The following is a 19,411-nucleotide window of genomic DNA, read 5'->3' as shown; positions in this document are numbered from 1 at the left end:
CTGCTGTCAATGAACTGGGAGCTTCTCGAGGACAAAGCACCAGGCAACCAGCCCCTTTGGAATTGCTTCTTGCCACTACAGACCCAAGCTGAGACAGCAGGGACCATATTATTTCTCCACTCACCGTGTGCCTTTGTCCTCCCCAAGGCTTCCACAGATAGTGGGGCTCAAACCTTTTCTTTTAAAGACCTGCAGCAGATGTGAGCTCCCTGCTTACCAACTCTCCCCAGTGCTGCTTGCTTAGCTGCTTCATCGGAGCAGGGCACATACCCCAAAGCAGAGAGACATCAAACCTCTTTGAGCACCGCACAGGCAACTCGGGACCAGCACGCTTCTCCCTGGCACAGTCAGGGATTGATCTTCAGTGATCTGAGGACAGGCCCGCAGACCAGATCCTATACCCCTCAGGACTCAGTCGTGTTGCTCAGGGGCATAAAGGGAAGATTTGTGAACTAACCTCGGGAGGCAAGAGAGTCCACATGGAAGAACTGAAAAGAGAGTGCAGTGTGGGTCCTAGCCACAGTGCACTCATGGAGCACCCCTCCCCACAGGAAGGCCATGCTCTCAGCCTAGGGAAGGATCCTGGACAGGGAAGCTCCCAGCCTGCAGTGCCATCATGGAGGAGCTCAGCTAGTTTGAGGTACTGCCTACTGGCAGACACCAGAGGGAGACCATAGAGGAGGGGAGGGGAGAGAAGAGTGAAACCTGCTCCTGACAGCCATATTGTGAATCTCAGATGGCCCCTCTCCCACAAGCAGATTTCTGGCTGGGTGGGGCTACTTCAGCCCTTCCCTTGTGGCTTTCCCCAGAAGCCTGAGAGCAGACCTTTGACTCCTGCCAAAACAGCTACTTTATCAGCTTTTGTAGAGGCTGAGGACAGGCTTACCCATCCCAGCCCCACCCAGCTTCACTCCCCTACCTGCTTCAGCTGTGGTGGAGAATAAGGACTCACCTGGAAATTCCAAGGCCCCACCAACCACCTGGGGCATATGAGTGCTTCTCCTGAGGGGCTAGAGCTGGTCACAGTTTCCAAAAACAACACTGCAGCTTGATCCATCTAGCAAGTGCCACCTACTGACAGGGAGGTCAACTTGCATAGCCCTCTACAACAGTTATTGACTCAACCATACAGAGTGTGATTGATTCTTACCCACAAGTACCACCTACTGCCTTAGAGATTAAACTGGACATGCCAATACAATTCACACTATAAGAAGACCACAGGGCTGGAGAAAGAGAAAGGATTTCAAAGACCTCTTCTAGATATCAGCCTAGGCAAAGAATTTATGACTAAGACCCCAATGGCAATTACAGCAACAACAAAAATAAATAAATGGGACTTGATTAAATTAAAAAGCTTCTGCATGTCCAAGGAAATAATAAATAGAACAAATAGAAAATCTACAGAATGGGAGAAAATATTCACAAACTATTCATCTGATAAAGGGCTAATAACCAGAATCTACAAAGAACTCAAGTAAATAAGCAAGAAAAAAACACAAACAACCTCATTAAAAGGTGGGCAAAGGAATGAACAGAAGCTTTTCAAAAGAAGATAGACTAATAGCCAATAAACATATGAAAAAATGCTCAATGTCACTAATCATCAGGGAAATGCAAATTAAAACCACAATGAGATATCGCCTTACCCCAGTTAGAATGGCTTTTATTAAAAAGTCCAAAAATGATAGATGCCTACATAGATGCAGAGAGAAAGGAAAGCTTATACACTGTTGGTGGGACTGCAAATTAGTACATCCTCTGTGGAAAACAGTATGGAGATTCCTCAAAGAACTAAAAGTAGACCTACCATTTGATCCAGGAATCCCACTACTGGAAAGGAAGTCATTTTATCAAAAATACACCTGCACTCAAATGTTTATTACAGCACAATTCACAATTGCAAAGATGTGGAATCAACCCAAGTGCCCATCAATTCATGAGTAGATTAACAAAATGTGGTATATGTATATCATGGAATACTACTCAGCCATAAAAAAGGATGAATTCATGACTTTTGCAACAATTTGGATGTAATTAGAAACAATTACGCTAAGCAAAGTATCTAAAGAATGGAAAAACAAACACCATGAGTACTCACTATTAAACTGGAATTAACTGATGAGCACATATGTGCACAGACGGAAGTAAAATTCAGTGGAAATCAAGCAAGGGGAAAGGAGGAGAAGAGAATGGGCAAAAACCCACCTAACAAGTACAATGAACACTATCTGGGTAATAGACACACTTATAGTTGTGACTCAAGCATTACAAAAGTGATCCGTGTAACCAAAAACATTTGTACCGCTGTAATATTTTGAAAGTAAAAACAAATTCTCAAAGCCTTTGCTGTTTTGAGTCCTTTCTGCACACATGCTCCTCAGGGGTGAGTCCAGGACTTTGATTCAATCATATAGAAAAATAAAAGCATTTTCTTTTCCAGTTCTTTCCTCTCTGAGATTTTCAGATTTTTATCAAAGTGCTTCTTTCATATATTTCTTGATTTTATGATTTATTATATTTAAATAATATTTTTATTTTGCTATATGAAAAATATGATAATTTCACTCTCATCACTCCTTCTCCTACTTCTAATATTGGATATCTGTATTATTTTTTGTTCTATTGGCTGCATTTGTAACATTTCATTTAATTTACTTAAGCCTGTATTTCTTTTTTTTTTTTCCAGAATATTACAGGGGTACAAATGCTTTGGTCATGTAAATTGCCTTTGCACCACCTGAGTCAGAGCTACAAGTGTGCCCATCCCTCAGACAGAGTGCACCGCACCTGTTAGATGTGAATTTACCCATCCCCCCCCACCTAAGCCTCCATGTCTTTATATATCACATTTCATAATCTTCTTTAGTTCCTGACACTACATGGTGGAGATACCTGTGCCAGTGCTTTTTCTTTCCCTTTTCATTCCAACCTTCCAAGAGCTACACTGAGACCATTGTGTTGTTAATGTTGTGCTCTTTCCAAAGGCTTACTGTAAACATTTAAAATTTTTCTTTAAAAAAAAAAAACACAAAACAGTGTTTACATTTTATGACTGGATCAATATTGTTCAATACTGGAACAAGTCATAGCTTAGAAGTACTTGTCCCTCCTCAAGGTCCTCCTCAAGGTGATATGCTGGCCAGTTGAAGACTGGATGAATGGGAAGGGAAATTTTCTGCTTAGAGATAACTATAAATGTCTTTATTTTGTTTTCAAATTTTATTGATAGTTTGCCTGGGTTTAGAATTCTGGATTGAAAGTCATTTTCCCCCAGAACTTTGAAAGCACTGCCCCACTTCCTCCTAGCATCCCTGTTGCGCCAACCAGGAGATATGAGGAACAAGGATAATCCATTTATGAGCTTGTCTCAGCCTACAGATTTCTCTCCTCTTTGTAAGACAGTGAATTTAAGAGTTTTTCTTTGTCCTAAAGAGGTGGGGTGGGATGTTGTATTTCTGTAAACAGTTGTGCTTCCATGCTTGTCTCTCCTAAATTGCTGACTGACTTTTCTGTTGAAGGATCCATCTACCTCGCACGATTCTAGGAAGGTGGCAGCACTGCTCATGGTTCTGAAGTAGTCTTTGCTCTCCAGCTTTGAGGCTATCGCAGAATTTCAGGAATTCTAGTTTTATTTATAATTTTTCCTTATTTCTCTTTTCTTTAATTAGTCATGCAATTCTCCTTTTGCCTTGAGCTAAAGTATGAAAATTTTGGAGGGCAGAAATTCCTTACCAAAAGGGTGGTTTTTAATTAACATAGAACAGAAAGTACTCCAAAGTATAGTATGAGTATGTTCTGTAATTCTTCAATAGTATGATTCTCAGTAGAAATTTCTAGGATACCCACAACTTGTGAGTTTCGCTATCTGCTTTGACTTCTTCCTCATCAATTATTACTGGTTTGTCTTTTTTAGCAACAGAAATTGGAAGGAAACCCAACAAAGAAAATCAAATCAAAAAAACCAGATCCCCTCAAAGGCCAGAAGGTTATTGCAAGATGTGATGAAAATGGCTTTTATTTTCCAGGTAGATTTTTTTTTTTAATTTATTTTGTGGGATTCTTTTGTTAAATAATTTGATATTGGGGACTAGAGGTTTCAACTTGTTCTTTCCCTAGACACTGACATTTCATGAGCCAGACTAAGGTATTATACTTCTCAAATGAAATGATAATGAGGTGTCTTTCCATATTTGGGACTAAAAAAAAAGTAGCCAGAAAAATGTATTTATTTTAATCTCTCATTTTTTTAGTAAACAAATTTTTATTACACACTACTATGTTCCATGTATGTAATATTCTGAAAGTGCTGGTCTAATATAGTGAGCAAACAGGAGAGAATTCTTGTCTTTGTGGAGGTTACATCTTAGTAAGGGAGACAAACAAGCAAACAAATAAACAAGTAAAAATATGTAGGATTTTGGATACAGTGCTATAGAGGAAAATCAAGCCCCAAGGGGGGCTGAGAATGTCAGGGTGAATGTTATAATTCTAAATACAGTGGTTAATGAAGAGGTCCTGGGGAAGGTGACATATGAATAAGGATTTAAGGTAGGGCAGGGAAGGCCATGAGACTGGGGGAAGAGAGTTCTAAGCAAGCAAACAGCAGCACGAAGGCCTGAGGGTGTGTTGGAGGCAGAGCAAGGTGGCTGGCATCGCTGGGCCTCAGATGTTTGCCCAGGGCTTCCTGTGGAGGGCGTGATCCCTTAAGGAATCAGCCAGGTACTGTGGGTGCAGCTATGAATGGAGCTTTCTGGATAGTGACAATAATATGTGTGAAGATCTAGAATTGAGGAAAAACATTTTACGTCTGGAGAAATAAAGTTGATTGAGGTTGGAACCATGAATGCAAAGAAAGGGTGAAAAATAATGACGCTCTTCTGTAGGTACGGGGACATTCTTAAGGGGTCGGGTCAAGGAATTTGCACTTTACTCTGAGAGCGCTGGGGAGCCACATTTAAACAGGGAGAAACATAATCACACTTGAAGTTTAAAAAAGATCCCTTCCATTGCTGTGTGAAGAGAGTATATGAAGTGGGTTAGGCTGTCACTCCAGTCCCTGGCTTGGGGCAGTAGGTAGATAGCGGTACATACAGGAGGTGATGGTGTGGACGGGAAGACAATGAGATGTGTTTGTGACATGATAAATTGAGGGTGCCTATGGGATGCACAACTGAAGATGACAGAGAAGCAATGTAAGATATGGGTCTGGAGTCTGGAGAGGAAATCTGTGTGGAGACAGATTTGGGAGTCAACACAAAAGTTGTCATTGAAATCACGGGAAGGGTTTGTAGGGAAAAGAGAACTGGAGAAAATCTTGAGGTAGCTCTGTCGGGGACAAAAGGATTACACTGCAGAAACATAGCTGGCCTTGCATGATCTGTCAATCACCAGTTAAAAAAATGATTATTAATATTATTTAAATGGACTTTTTAGGTGGGAAAAAAAGTACTTCAGCACGATTTTTGCTTTCCAGCAGGCATATAAGTAGAACTGACAACTGGAACATCTTATTTGAAATTTGATAAATGTGCTCTGGAGTTTGCTGCACAAGAGTAAATACAGATCTGAGCATTTGAGATGAGCGCAGAGGCCGAGTCATGAGACTCTTCTTCACAAGAACAGGGGCTGAAAGCTCCCGTTTCTCTGGGGCTCAGACTTGCTGAGAGGTGAATATAGGAGGCCATCCCTGCTTGAGAAATTTCTGATTTTCTGAATTTGAGACTTGGAGAGGTTCATGGCTAATATGCAATGAAATGGAAATGCCAAAAAGGACTGAGTTCCAAATGATTGGGTTAGGGCTGGGGATTAGTTTGCTGGCTAGGGCCCTGGAGAAAAGTAGAATGGCTTGAACTTTTACCTAGCACCATCCCTGTGTGACGAGAAAATTCTAAAGACCTACTGGAGAAGTAGAGACAGAGCTAATACCATGACGACATGCAATGCCTGCGGCTACATCAGCATTTGTTTTTAATGTGCAATTAGAGACAGAGAGCACATACTGTCCTTTTAACAGCTGCGTGGGATCTGACTAACTAGGGATTTTAAATTTGTGACTGTGATTAAATTCAACTAAGTCAGTTTGGAGGAAATAAACATTTGAATTTAGTCATTTAATCATCAATTTTGACTAGTGTCTAGATAATAAACTTTGACTCAGCCAAATTAAATGACAGGGCGTGGATTATCTGAATGTACTTAGGTTTTGTGTCTTCTCCCCCCAGTCAACTAATCCTTTCTTTAGTTGAGAATTTCAACTTTACTTTCACGGAGTTTTTTTAATTAAAAAAATTTCAAATGTACCCAAAAGGAATAATATAGAGAACTCCTGTATACTCTTTACCCCAGATTTGCCAATTTTTAACATTTTGTCACATAACACATACATTATTTTATTTTATTCATTTTTTTCTCTCTCTCCCTCTCTACCCCCTTTACACATATCTACACACACATTATTTTTTCTGAACTATTAGAGATTAGGTAACATTTATTATGCCCCTTTACTTCGTAATACATCAGTGTGTATTCCTAAAAAACAAGAATGATATTTTAATATAACTACAATGAAGTTATAAAACTCAGAAAATTTAACATTATTATAGTACTTTTATCTAATCTGTATATTTTAACTGTCCCAATAATGGCCTTTATAGTATTTATTTTCTCTAGTACAAATCCCAATCCAGAATCACGTATTGCATTTAATTAGCATGTCTCTTTAGTCTTCTTTAATCTAGAATGATTCTTTACCCTTTCTATCATCTTTCATGATTTGACATTAAGAGTAAGGCCAGTTATTTTATAGAATGTGCCTCAATTTGGGTTAGATTAGATTCAGGTTATCATTCTCAGCCAGACTCTTACCTAAGTGATGTCATGTCTTTCTCTGGGGCAGCCCATCTAGAGGCACGTGATGTCCATCTGCCCTCATCGGTAATGTTCATTTAGATCACCTGGTCACTGTGAGGTGCTGTTTTCCCTCTGGCAAAAAAAGAAGGCCAAATAGAGTTTTGTAGAGCATAGGCATGCCATTCATTGATAACTCTTTCTCTGGTAACTGTTGTTCAAAACCTCCTAAATGCACTTCAGTGAAAGGCGGGATTGGAGTAGCTGGATCAAGTGTCCATTGCTTAAGGCCAGGTCTACACCGGAGCAGAGCTGGCCAGACTGGCTGTTGCCACCCCCTTGGGACCAAGGCAGGGATTTCCATATGCCCAACGCTATTCCCAAGGTTAGTGTGGATTATCTAGTTGAGGAAATGACTACATTGCACAAAATAGAAGTGAAAGCTGATAGCCTGGCTTACCCGGATGCTCTAAGGCAAGAAGAGAGACACATTTTGAAACCTTATTTTAAATCATTATTTGTGGAAATTGGATCATCCTTCCTGCTGTTCAGTGAGAAGAAGCATTTTTCTTCAGGAAATCCAGTGATTTCTGCACTATGCCATAAGAACAGGTGATAATGAGGAAAAGGGGGTTGAAACAGTATGTTCTGGGGTGCAATGATTTAAGGTCGGAAAGCCAACGTTTTCATTTATTTGAATTCTGCCTCTTTTCTCTACTAGCCACATGACTGGAGTCACTTAATTTCTCTGTGCCTTCGTTTCCCAGTCTTTCCAAATGGAATCTGAAATGATTAAACCCTCATAAGATTGTTGTATAGATTAAATGGATAATGTATAGCACCTTATTAATTACATGTGAAGAGTTTTTCTATCATCCTGTGTGAGCTCCTCTCAGGAGATACATACAACCAGCTCCCGACCTCTCCTGGCGGGGAGGGGGCTGCTTTCCCTTGCACAGCAGTTTAGAGCCTTTTACAGCAAGTCAGAGGCAAAAGTCAGCACAGAGGGCTAGAAAGGGAGCCTCGGAGTCTGAAGGGAGAAGAGAACATGATGACCAGAGTGTGGGACAACTCTGCAATGGTGGTGTGATGGGCAGAGGGGTGCTGTGGCTAGAGCGAGGGGAGAGCCTTTTTGAGGAGGTGGAATTTAAGCCAGGCTTTGAATATTGGAAGCTTCTTAGAGCCAAATGTTAAAAAAAGAAAAAAAAAATCCAGTCTTCAGCCTGAAAAAATCTGTTTGGAGCAAAAAGATCCAGAACCATTCATGTCTCTTTGACCAAATGAGCTGACTTACACTGTCTACTCAGACTGTTTTGTCAGACCTCTGACCACTGAGCATTTGTGCAGGGAGCGTGGCCAATGCTCCCCGCAAAAAACCGGGTCCCTTTGGTAGAGTTGCAAGGGATAAGAAAATAATAGAAAAATGGAAAATAATGGAAATAAAAGAATACACAGAGACAAAGGTATAGTTTTACAAATTTATAAAGATTATAGGCAAAGCAGGAGCTCAGGGTGCCTGGATCTCCATCAGTCTCAAAAAGCCGCGAATGAAGTCTTACATGGTCACTTATAGGTAACAGTGATTAATTGCCAGGGGTAACAGATTTACATAACAGCAGGTAGTTCCTCTTAGGTTAACAGATTTTCAAAAGGCTTCTACAGATCCCTTAACTAATTTTATCTATATGAACAAATGGTTACAAAATCTTTCAAAGATTAAGTTCTAAGGTAAATTTATCACTTAACAGAGGGGTTAAACAGAGATATATTGGCTCCATATTTTCTTTATCAGGTTATTGTGAATGGAGACAGGTAGTCTGGAGTTTTAAGCAGGAACTGCCCCTTAACTGCTTATAGCCAGGGTAGCTGTCTGTGGCTGTTTGTTCGGGGCGGGCGCTCTTTCATCAGCTCTAATCCTGTAGTTTTTAACAGATTTGCTTTGCTTTACAAAGCAAATCCAAACCTTTACGTCTGAGAAACGCCACGCCATGTGGGATACAGCTGCTACTGTCTTTCAGAGACGCCCTCCCGAGTGCAACAGCATTTGAAATTCAAACCAACACGTTCACATATTCCTTCAGGGCAAAGCTCTGCAAAACTCCTGAGACATTTCTGTCTCCAATATATTTATATTAATTCATGGAGCAACACACTTGGCAACATTTTTGCTGAGGGTCTCCACAGCAGTGTGCCCCCCTTTCTCCAGCTGCATGTAGGAGAGCCCTCTGGCCAAGGTATGGAGCTGACTCATCCCCAGGAAGGAGCTTGGGATTGCCAGCCTCCACCAAGAGAAAGATGGAAAGCAGTGGAGGCCCTACTGCTTGTCCACTCTCCAGAGCTCAGGTCCCAAAACAATTGCCAGAGAGATTTCAGAGTCAGGAGACACCGCCTCACCTCTCTGGAACTGAGGGAAGTCAGAAACTGCAGTGTGAGTGATGCCAAAAATTGGAGCTGATCTTGAATCGGGACATAAGAAATGGTAATATTTCCTTAATTAGATGAGAAGGAACAAGTACAGAGCCTTAGCAGTAACTGAGCTTGCCAGCTGTGGGTCCTCCGTCTCCCGAGTACCAGCTGTGGGGAGACCCAGCTGGGTGTGTAGACTGTAAGAAACGACACTACTTTCTGGAGAGGAACAAAGACCCACATCTACAGAGACTGTACAAAGAAGGGAACAGAACTGAAGGAACTAAAAAGAAATTATAACATACTAGAAAGTCTTGGCCCAGTAATTTAGTGCAGGGATTGGCAGGTTTTTTTCTGTAAAAGAAAGTAAATGGTTTAGACTTTGTGGGCCACCCAGTCTCTGTCACGACTTCTCAACTTAGGCAAACACTGAAAGACAGCCTAGCAGGTCTCACACTAGATGCAGCTAAGTCCTGAAGGCTAAGAATTTGAGGAAAGTCACCTGGGCAATGTGGCCATGGTGACAGCCCAGACCCTTCCCCCTGAGCCATGGGAGGGGGTGGGGCACACAGGTGTGTGGAATGTGATACATCCACTCATTCTCAATTAGGGTTGGCGCTTAATTATTTTCATAATAGAAATTCTTTCTAAAAACTGTTGTTTTTCTGATTAAAAGAGTAAAGTCAGCTTATGGCAGAAAGGTATGAATAATGTGTAAAGAATATGTCAGAAACTTGGGCCGGGCACGGTGGCTCACGCCTGTAATCCTAGCTCTCTGGGAGGCCAAGGTGGGTGGATTGTTTGAGCTCAGGAGTTCGAAACCAGCCTGAGCAAGAGCAAGACCCCGTCTCTACTAAAATTAGAAAGAAATTAATTGCACAACTAAAAATACATAGAAAAAATTAGCCGGGCATGGTGGCGCATGCCTGTAGTCCCAGCTACTTGGGAGGCTGAGGCAGGAGGATCGCTTGAGCCCAGGAGTTTGAGGTTGCTGTGAGCTAGGATGACGCCACGGCACTCTAGCCCAGGCAACACAGTGAGACTCTGTCTCAAAAAAAATAAATAAATAATATGTCAAAAACCAAATTAAACATTTTAGTCCAAAAAGAAAACACACAATGGAAAGTTGGCTTTTGTGTGTGTGTGTGTGTTTAAAAAAAATGATTTTCATTTCTTTGCTCATTTAAAACAAGAGACATGGATCACAATGAAAATCAACAGCTGTTTCTTGCCATGTAAAAGGACATGGGACTTTGCCAAAGCTAGTGTGAGAGCCAGGGCAGGCATGCCAGGCACACAGACGGTGGAGCCCAATGGGGACACATGAACACGTTTCTGTCTCTGAGTGGGAGTCTGTGAGCAGCTGTTATGGCCAGGGGAGGTGTCCAATGTCAGAATTTCCCCATTAATGTTTAGAATCCCTTTTTGATGGGAAAATAAATTTCAAGTCAATAAATGACCAAGAAAAATGAATCTGAACACAGGTATTTTCTTTTCCTATAATAATTATATAGCATTGTAATATAGGATTATATTGTAATATGATATAGAATATATACATATCATATACTCCTTAAGTATAACTAAAAGACTAAGAAACTTTTCTTTTTTCCTTTTTGGCTGTACATTTTAAGGAAACTGTCGGGTGTGCTCAACCTAGTTACTTTTTCATTTAGCTAACATTAGATGAAAAGCTGATTTGGATGGGAGTTCATATTTCCTTTTTACTTTCACAATTTAACACCATCTATTTTCTATCTTTGAGTGTTATGGAAGGAAATAGAACCAAAATAAATAAGGAAATCAGATGGTAGGAGGTGTCCAGGAAGAGGACCTTTGTTTCTAGGAACAGTGTTCCCATCAGGACGGATGCTGGTGATGCTGGATGAATAAGCTGCTTTTGGCTTCCTGTCTCAGTAGGTGCTCCAGACCACGCTTTGAGTTGTTCAACACAGGAGGCTTCATACTATGTCCAACATTATCTGCTGGAGAAATCAAGGAGCACACTGATCTAAACAGGCAAAGTGTTAGAACTCAGTGTGGCCGACACCATGGGGTAAGCCTAAGGAAACAGACGATATTTGTCTTTATATTTTGTTTTTCTTTGGTTCCCTCCAGGGGTTGTGAAGAAGTGTGTGAGCTCCACTCAAGCACTGGTGGGCTTCAGGTACGGAGACACCAAGGTCGTGTCCACCTCATTCATCATGCCTGTGGGGGGCGCCATGCCCTGCCCGCTGCTCCAGGTACCTGTTCCATGATCTGTTCCAGGGCCCCTTTTCACCATCCACAGAGTTTTGGATGACAGGGGATGATGGCAAGGCCACTGCTTGGCCATTTGCTGAACTGGGCGCACTCCTGCAGGGAGCTTATGTTTGGGCAGGAAGAACAGTGGCCCCTGTTCCTGCAACCCATCACCTGGCAGTTTCCTCACTCATGGCCCTGATCTGCCAACTCCCTATTATGTATCTCACAGCTCTACAGACTTCCTGATGTTGCACCCTGAGGCCCTTGTCCTGCTACAAGACCGTAGATGATTGGGGGATGGATGTTGCTGTAGCTGCTAGTGCTCTTGACACTTTAATTGCAAAAGATATATTATATTATATTATATTATATTATATTATATTATATTATATTATATTTAATAACAAGGGCAGACAGAGGTAGTACTTCCCTTGATATTGCAGTCAGTTGATGTTAGATTGTGATACCATGATGCAGTTACCCCAAACATGCATTCCACAGATAAGGTAGATTAATGTGTTCTCATCTGCTCATAAATTCATAAAAGCTGTGCTGTGTCTGGCCCATCCTCCTGCCACGATCCTAATGCTGGCACTAAGGCCAGGGAGCAGAGGAAAGCCTCCCAAGGCGCCACTGCTGCTGTTCCTTGCACAGCATGAGCCAGGAGGAGAAACACCAGAGGAGGCCTCACAGGATTGAGCCTTGGTCATCCGTTGCTGCTTCCTGGCCAGACCCATGGTGCACAGCAGTGCACTTGTCCCCTGATGATCCACAAAGGCCCAGCAGCCTTTGTGTGCCCCTTCACAAGGTTCTCCTTCTGCCGCAAGTTATCTCTTTGCAACTTTTACCCACAGATTCCAGCTGTGTGTTTTGGAGCAGCATTAAACAAATCTGCTCCTTTTCTATGTCTGGTGACAGCCTTTCTGAAAGATGAGAACACTGTTCATATCTTTTCATGCCAACACCCCAGGTTCCTTCACCCAGTCTGTGTAGGATATAGTTTCCAGAACCCTTGCCATCTTGTTGGCTGTCCCTGGACCCTCATCAGTTGTTAAGGTTCTACTAAATGGGGCTTCCCCACTCTGATCACAAAATTCCAGACTTGGCTCAAAGAGCCCAGAGAATTTTGGAACTTAACCGAGAAAAAATATGTATTTGAATTTTAGCATCAGTATTTGCCAATTGTCTTGGGTGTTTTAATACGAGTTTATGTTAACATCGTCTATGTGATCCATAAACAAAACATTTGCTATGAAATATGCTCTCCTCTACAGGTTGGAGATTACGTGTTTGCCAAAATTGTGATACCCAAAGGATTTGACTTCTATGTCCCTGCCATTGTCATAGCACTTCCGAATCACAATGTGGCCGAAGAAAAACTCTACACAGTTTTGAAGTGTAACAACCGGAGAGTAAGTAGACTTTCATGGAGGAAAGGACTTTCCCCTGTTGTGTCTACTCCCTGCTCCTCCACTGCCTGTGGTTTGGGTTCCGCCTACTTGGCCATACAGACTCGGCCCCCGCTGAGGTCGTCATGGCCTCCTAACTCCAGTTGCACGGTCTTTGGCTCTCCTTGCAGATCTGTGCTTTACCTTCGACAGTAGGGCAGGCTCACTCCGGGGTCTTGCAGCTCTGCTCTTTCTTGCTGCCTGTCCTCCTCCTCCTCCTGACTCGTGCTCCTCTGCTGGCCTTGCAGATGTGGGCATCTCCTGGGCCCCTCCCAACCCTGTCCTCCTCTGCCTCCTCACAGATCTGTCTCTCAGGGTGAGCCTCTATCCTTGGATATTTCCTCTGTGTCAGGGGAGGCAGCCCCTGCCCCTGCCCTGAGCTCCAACCCCAAGTTTCTAGCTGGGTCCTCCTGGAGAGCTCCCCTGGGTGAGCACAGGCATCTCAAACTCACTGTGTCACAGTCAGAGCATCACCTTTCCGCAAGTGCCTTCCTCCTGCTGTCCCTGTAGTAGGGGGTGCCACCACCTGGCTCCTCATCTCATATCTGCCTAGGAACCACCTTCAGAGTTGGCATGGGTTGAGGAAGAAGAGGGGGCACAGGTGTGAAGTGGAGCAGAGTGGAAAGAACACAGGCTTGACCATTAAAAAGACCTGCATTTGGATTCATGAACGTTCACTCTGCTCTGCACTGGTTGTCTGACCTGGACAGTTTGCTTTGCCTTTCTGAGCCTCAGTTTTATTACATATGAAATGAGTATTTAATATATCTATATCTATATATTTATATCTTGCAGGGTGATTTTGAGGCTGTAAGAATATATATGTAAAACATGCTGTGGCTGCAACAGTTAGTAACATCACTCCTGGATTGAATCTTTTCCTTCTGCACTCCCCATGGCCAATGGGTGAGAGCAATCCAGTTAACTCTGTCACCTCTAGATTGAGTCACTCATTGGACAGACGTTTCTCAAGCATCTATATTTTCTACTGGGTCATTTATCTTTTTTATTGATATGAGGTCTTCTATGTCTTCTGGATAGTAATTCTTGTTAAATATGCAGCTAATATTCTTTTCCTGGTCTGTTGCTTATCTTCTAATTTTGAAATCTTTGTTGACATAGAAGCTTTAAATTTTAATATGGTCAAATTTACCCATCTTCTCCTTTATGAATTGCCCTTTCTGTGTTTTGTTTAAGAAATCCTCCCTCAATTATATATTTCTCTGTGTATTTTTTCTAAAAGTTTTAGAAAAATTCTCTATCAGTTTACAAATCCGATTATGTCATTTGCCTGCTTGATGTCCCCCCCACCTGACACACACACACACACACACACACACACACACATACTTCTTGTCACCCTCCAGGAGAATCCCAGCATGGCCCGGGCGTGGCCCCAGCCTGCTCCATGAGTGTGGCTTCCAGCCAAGTGGAAGGCTCCCTGCTTCCCTAACACAATAGGCTTTTCCCTCTTCCTGGACTTCCCTCCCCATGTCCTTTCCATTGGAAGCTCCTGTCACCCTGAAGACTCTGCCTGACTGTGACTTCCCACTGGGCCCCTCGGTTCTCCCACTGGCTACACTGCTCACTCCCTCACCAGTCTCCCAATCCTTAAAGGCAGGACCCATCCCCAACCCCAGCACAGGCTGATGAAGAGAAGGGTCTCACAATTGTTTTTTAAATTACCTGAATGAATGACATTTCTAATGGAAAATGACATTGTCTTGATGGACCAATTAACATGCCTGGGAAACAGACTGGCAAGCAGCACAGATTGGTAAGCAAAAAGAAAAGTCACAGTGACTAACTTTATTAAGCCTTTATCATGTGCAGCAGGTACTAATCCAAGCACTTTACACATAGTGAACAGTTGACTCCTCAGAACACCGTGAGGCAGGGACTGTTATTATCTTCATATTCATATGAGGAAATTGAAGCAGAGAGGTGAAGTCACACCCCTGGTAAGCAGTTGAGCAGGCATTTGAACCCAGATAATCTGGATCTGTGGCCTGCACTCTAAACCACTGTGCCCTTCTGCCTAGTATACAGAATAAAAATATACAGTAAATCCTTGACTGTGGTATGAGGTAGTTCCACTGGGGAGAGGGGCGTGGTAAAAGAAATTTAGGGTTAAGGGCAAAGGGGAAGACCATCAGAGCCAGTGGCCACAGGAGCATCAAGTCCAACCCAACAGAACACAAGGAGAAAGAGGTGTCTTCTCATCAACCCAGGAAAGCCCCTTAGAGAAAATGGAGTTTCCTGATGACGGTAGAGAAGCAGTCTGAGGGGCAGAACTTGGAGAAGCATTCCTGGCATGTGGCACTGCTAAGGATATCTACTATGCAAGGAAGGAGGGAGTAAACCAAGGGGTATGTTGAGATGTGTTTCCTCTCCCCCACCCGGCATGCCCCAGGGTGCAGGAAGAGATAAAGTAGTTGGCCCAGGATCCCAAAGGAAAACCTCAAAGCCCAGGGAAGGACCTGGGAATTTACCCACAGGGCAGGGAGCTCTAGTGGGTAGAGTGGTATGGCCGGTGGGAAGGACATTGGAAGCTGTTCTGATGGAAATTCAGGAAATCTAATGAGGCTGAAGGTGGGGCATTCAGCAAAAGGGTGGTGTCCAGGAAAGAGACAGTCAAGGCTGAAATAAAGATAGAAAGGAAGGTGGTTATATAAAGGGATATGTATGTGTTTGTGCATCTTATGTGGGTAGACTTGGCAATTGACCCAGAATATGGAGAAAGGACAGAAAGGACTCAACAATGACTTTTATTCAGCAAATAACTATCAAGTGAGGCTCTGAATTTAAACTGCTCTCTTAAGTGTCACCCTGAATAGGATAGTGACTAGAAGCTATTATAAAGGGTTGAGCTAGAATAAAATTATATCCGAATTGTGGACATTTCTGATTTAAATTGAGTGAGCTCTTTTGGTATTATTACAGGAATTTTGCCTTCGGAGTGCACTTATTAAGATCAGCCAAAACAAGTATGCTCTCTCTTGCTCTCATATAAAGTCACCCCCAATTCAAGAGGATCCAAATGTGTAAGTGTACTCAACTTTTACCCTTGGAATATTAATTATATCTTTGTACCTTGGATTTGTTTCTGAGTTAAGATCCATGACCTCTAACTCCTACGGGAGAAGAACAGAGGTGGAGGACTTCCTACTCAAAATGTACCTCTGTGATTATTGTCCCTTCCGCATCAAGCCTGGTTCCTGCTGTTTATTCATTCATCTGTTTCTAATCTCAAATCCAACATTATTTGACTGACCCTTCAGAAAAGCATTCGTGAATATGTCATGAGTATGAAGGAATTGTTCCCCTTTTATTTGTAAAGATTCAAGGCCTTTTAATTTAGTCTCAGTTGGCGCCAATCACCTAACTGTGTCTCCCCTTGTAGGGAGGTGGGAGTGAGGTGCTGGTCCCGGCTTGCCTGTGGCCAGCCGAGCGAGTGGGTAGCTGGCTGGCTGGGTGGTGGTTTCCAGGGGCTGCAGTGGGGCGAACAAATTTTCATCTGAGGCAGTAGGATTGCTAAGAGCTATAAAGGTAATTAAAGCTAAATCAATAGGAAAGAGTTGAGGCCTAAAGAGGAAACAAAAACTCAAGTCCATGGGGCCAAAAAGGGGCATCAAGTTTGGAATCGCAGAGCCATGACCTTGGAGTCAAGGGCACACAGGAAGAGATGAAGGTGGATTTTGAGTCAGATTTGGGAAAAAGGGCCCAGAAAGCCTCCTCCAATTTCACTTAGAGTTTGCGGGCTGTCTTCAGGTGTTAACCTGCATTCTCCCAATGGCCTTACCTTCTACTTCAAAACAGAAACCATCAGATATTCTCTCCCTCAACTTCTTATCCTGCACCTCTGGACTTATGGAACTCTCTATCTTCCCCCTGATGTCAAAGTGTGAGTGTCCCTCCTTCCATCCAAGGCTGATTGGTCCACTACCTGTCCTTCACTACCTCAGGTCCTTACACCATCAATTATCCCTGGATTCTTCTCTCCTATCTCCTTAGCTCTTCTTCATTGAGTCCTTCACCTCAGCAAAAACCTAGGTTTGCCTGCCCTATTGATGCCCATGCACACACATGCAAGTGCATGCACCCACTCCAAAGCACACAAACCTCCCTTGCTTCTGCAGCATGACCCAGCATGCTCCCTTCCCTTCACTGCCGATCTCCACGTGCAGTCTCCACTCTCCTGCCGCCTGTTCACTCCCCCAGCCTTGGGTATTGGCTTCCACCACAACCTTCTGCTTAGACTCTTGCCACAGAAGCCACTCAGGACCCCTCACATGCCTAAACCAATGAACTCTGTCCACACTGACTGGGCTTACTCTCACAGTCGTACTGGACACTGTCAGCCACCACCACAGACCGACTCTGAGAGTGAGACCTGCGGTGGGTCTTTTGAAAGCCCCCAGCTGGTTGATTGTGCAGCCATGGTGGATAACGATGGGAAGGGACACTGGAAACTAAAGCTTGGGTTCACATCCCTCCCTTAGTTTTGTGCCTCTGGGCAGGTTGCTATTCTATGAGCTTGTCCTTTCATCTGCAAGATTAGGGTGGTGTAAGGATCAGGAATGGTCATTGCCTGGCACAAAGCAGGTGTTCAGTGCATGACAGGAATAGCATTATTTCCAACCACCCACTGGATATTTCTACCTGAGTGTACAGAATCTCAAATTTGACACATTTAAAACTGAAATCAGTTTCCCACAAACCTGTTCCCATCTCAGCCTTCGCCATCTCAGTTCACCCTTCCAACCCCTAGTCACAGAGTTGTCCAGTCAGAAATCTGGTAATCATTTTTTGCACCCCTTGTCTTTCACGCACCACACTCCATGTGTCTCCATGTTACAGTGACCCTAACTTGCAAGAACTCACATTTCCTCCAGCCTCCTCCTGCCATAGTCCTAGCCATTCTCCACAAGGGCTGAGCAGAGTACGTTTCCTCACCTGCAAATCTGCTCTTGCCCCTCCCCCACTTAAAAATCCTTCAGTGTCCCCCACCCCCAGCCCCTTCTTATCCCAGCTCAGCCCCCTGTTGATCTGACCCAGGCCGGCCTCACTTGTCCCTCGCCAACCCCCAACCAACATGCCAATGCCCTCTGCACACTGACCACACGAAAAGACTTGTAGGCTTTTCCCCACACCATGCTATTTCAGGTCTCTGTGCCTTTGCACAGATAAAGTATTCCGTCCCTAGAATGCTGTTCCTTGTCCTTGGCCACCTGAGGAACTCCAAGATTGAACTCAAGCATCATCACCACTAGGCAATGTCCCAGAGGTCCCCCTGCATCCTATAGAGGTTTTTATTAAAGAAAATGTCCTTTGCAGTTGGACTGTGTAGGCACAAGTCCTTAAAGGTAGAGACTAGGTTCCATCTGCCTCTGCATCCCAGTGGCCAGGGTCCAGCTCACAGGATGTGCCCAATGACTATTTGAAGAATGAACCAATGAACAAACACACACATTCTAGTGTTTTCCCAGCAGTGCTCCTTGAGGGGTACATAGCTCCATGGAGAATCTTTCCTTAGACATGATTATTGAAATACATGCTATAATCCTTCATTCTTTATCCAAATGAGTATGATATTTCATTTAAAATAAAAGCATATTAATCTGTCTCAAAATTAATCTCAAAATTCTACTCAAAAAATGGTCCCTGCGGGTCTTTCTCCTGATTCCTATTATATCCAAATTACAGTACATAAAAGAATATGAGTAGTATGTCTAGGTATTGCCCATTTTCACTAAGTTCAACAGTTATCAATCACTATTCTAGAATTAAAATGCAATTATTTCTATGTTGATAAAAACCTTTAATTGTTCCACAACTTCGCCAGGCCTTATTTAAAGCTCTTAGCTGCTAATTATCTACTCTTGCTTCTAGGGCTTTACACAGTGGAAGTATTCATTGACTCCCTAGTCCGCCATTGTAATTTCCACTGTGTTTTGCTCTAGCTGCCTCTCCAGGAGTGAGAGACTGAGTATAATCCTCCCAAGCAGAGGTCACATTCAATCCACTAAGTTAACCTATCTCTGTTTCTAAAATCAGAGCTAGCAGAACTGAGCACAAAAATAAAGGTGTAGGTCTTATTTTGTATCTACACTGGGATTTCCTTCTAGTAGGTCCTTTCCTCGGGAGCGCTTTCTCACTCACTCTATAGACAGATGTGCCTCCCTTTGGTTGTTCCTTAGTGAGTCCTTGCACCATTATACCAAATGAGGCTATTAAAAAAACTAGTGCTTTCTTCATGGGCTATTAAAGAAATGTACTGTAGGTTACATATCCAACAGGACATTATTTGACTAAATTTAATTTTAAAATATTGAATCCACTATAACCATCTATTTGGGGGTAAGACAAAGGATACCTGGTCCAAGAAGCTGGGTGTACCAGGATGCTGTGGCCAGCTCCATCCTTGGCCCTCCTCCTCCTCTTCCTTCCTGGGCCTTTGGTTG

The 19,411-nt window shown here is 43.1% G+C and overlaps 1 protein-coding gene across 1 annotated transcript in view; it reads left to right on the top strand.

Moving 5' to 3' along the window:
* Window positions 1-19,411, top strand: part of VWA3B (von Willebrand factor A domain containing 3B) — a 188,906-nt gene that overhangs the window by 164,219 nt on the left and 5,276 nt on the right. The window contains exons 22-25 of the mRNA XM_012641874.1: window positions 3,917-4,028; window positions 11,374-11,498; window positions 12,774-12,911; window positions 15,891-15,991. Coding sequence (XP_012497328.1) covers window positions 3,917-4,028; window positions 11,374-11,498; window positions 12,774-12,911; window positions 15,891-15,991 — 476 coding nt within the window. The remainder of the gene's footprint in view (window positions 1-3,916; window positions 4,029-11,373; window positions 11,499-12,773; window positions 12,912-15,890; window positions 15,992-19,411) is intronic.

The sequence above is a fragment of the Propithecus coquereli genome, unplaced genomic scaffold (assembly GCF_000956105.1).
Source record: "Propithecus coquereli isolate 6110/MARCELLA unplaced genomic scaffold, Pcoq_1.0 Scaffold171, whole genome shotgun sequence".
Lineage (NCBI taxonomy): Eukaryota > Metazoa > Chordata > Mammalia > Primates > Indriidae > Propithecus > Propithecus coquereli.
This window is presented reverse-complemented; position numbering and strand designations above follow the sequence as displayed.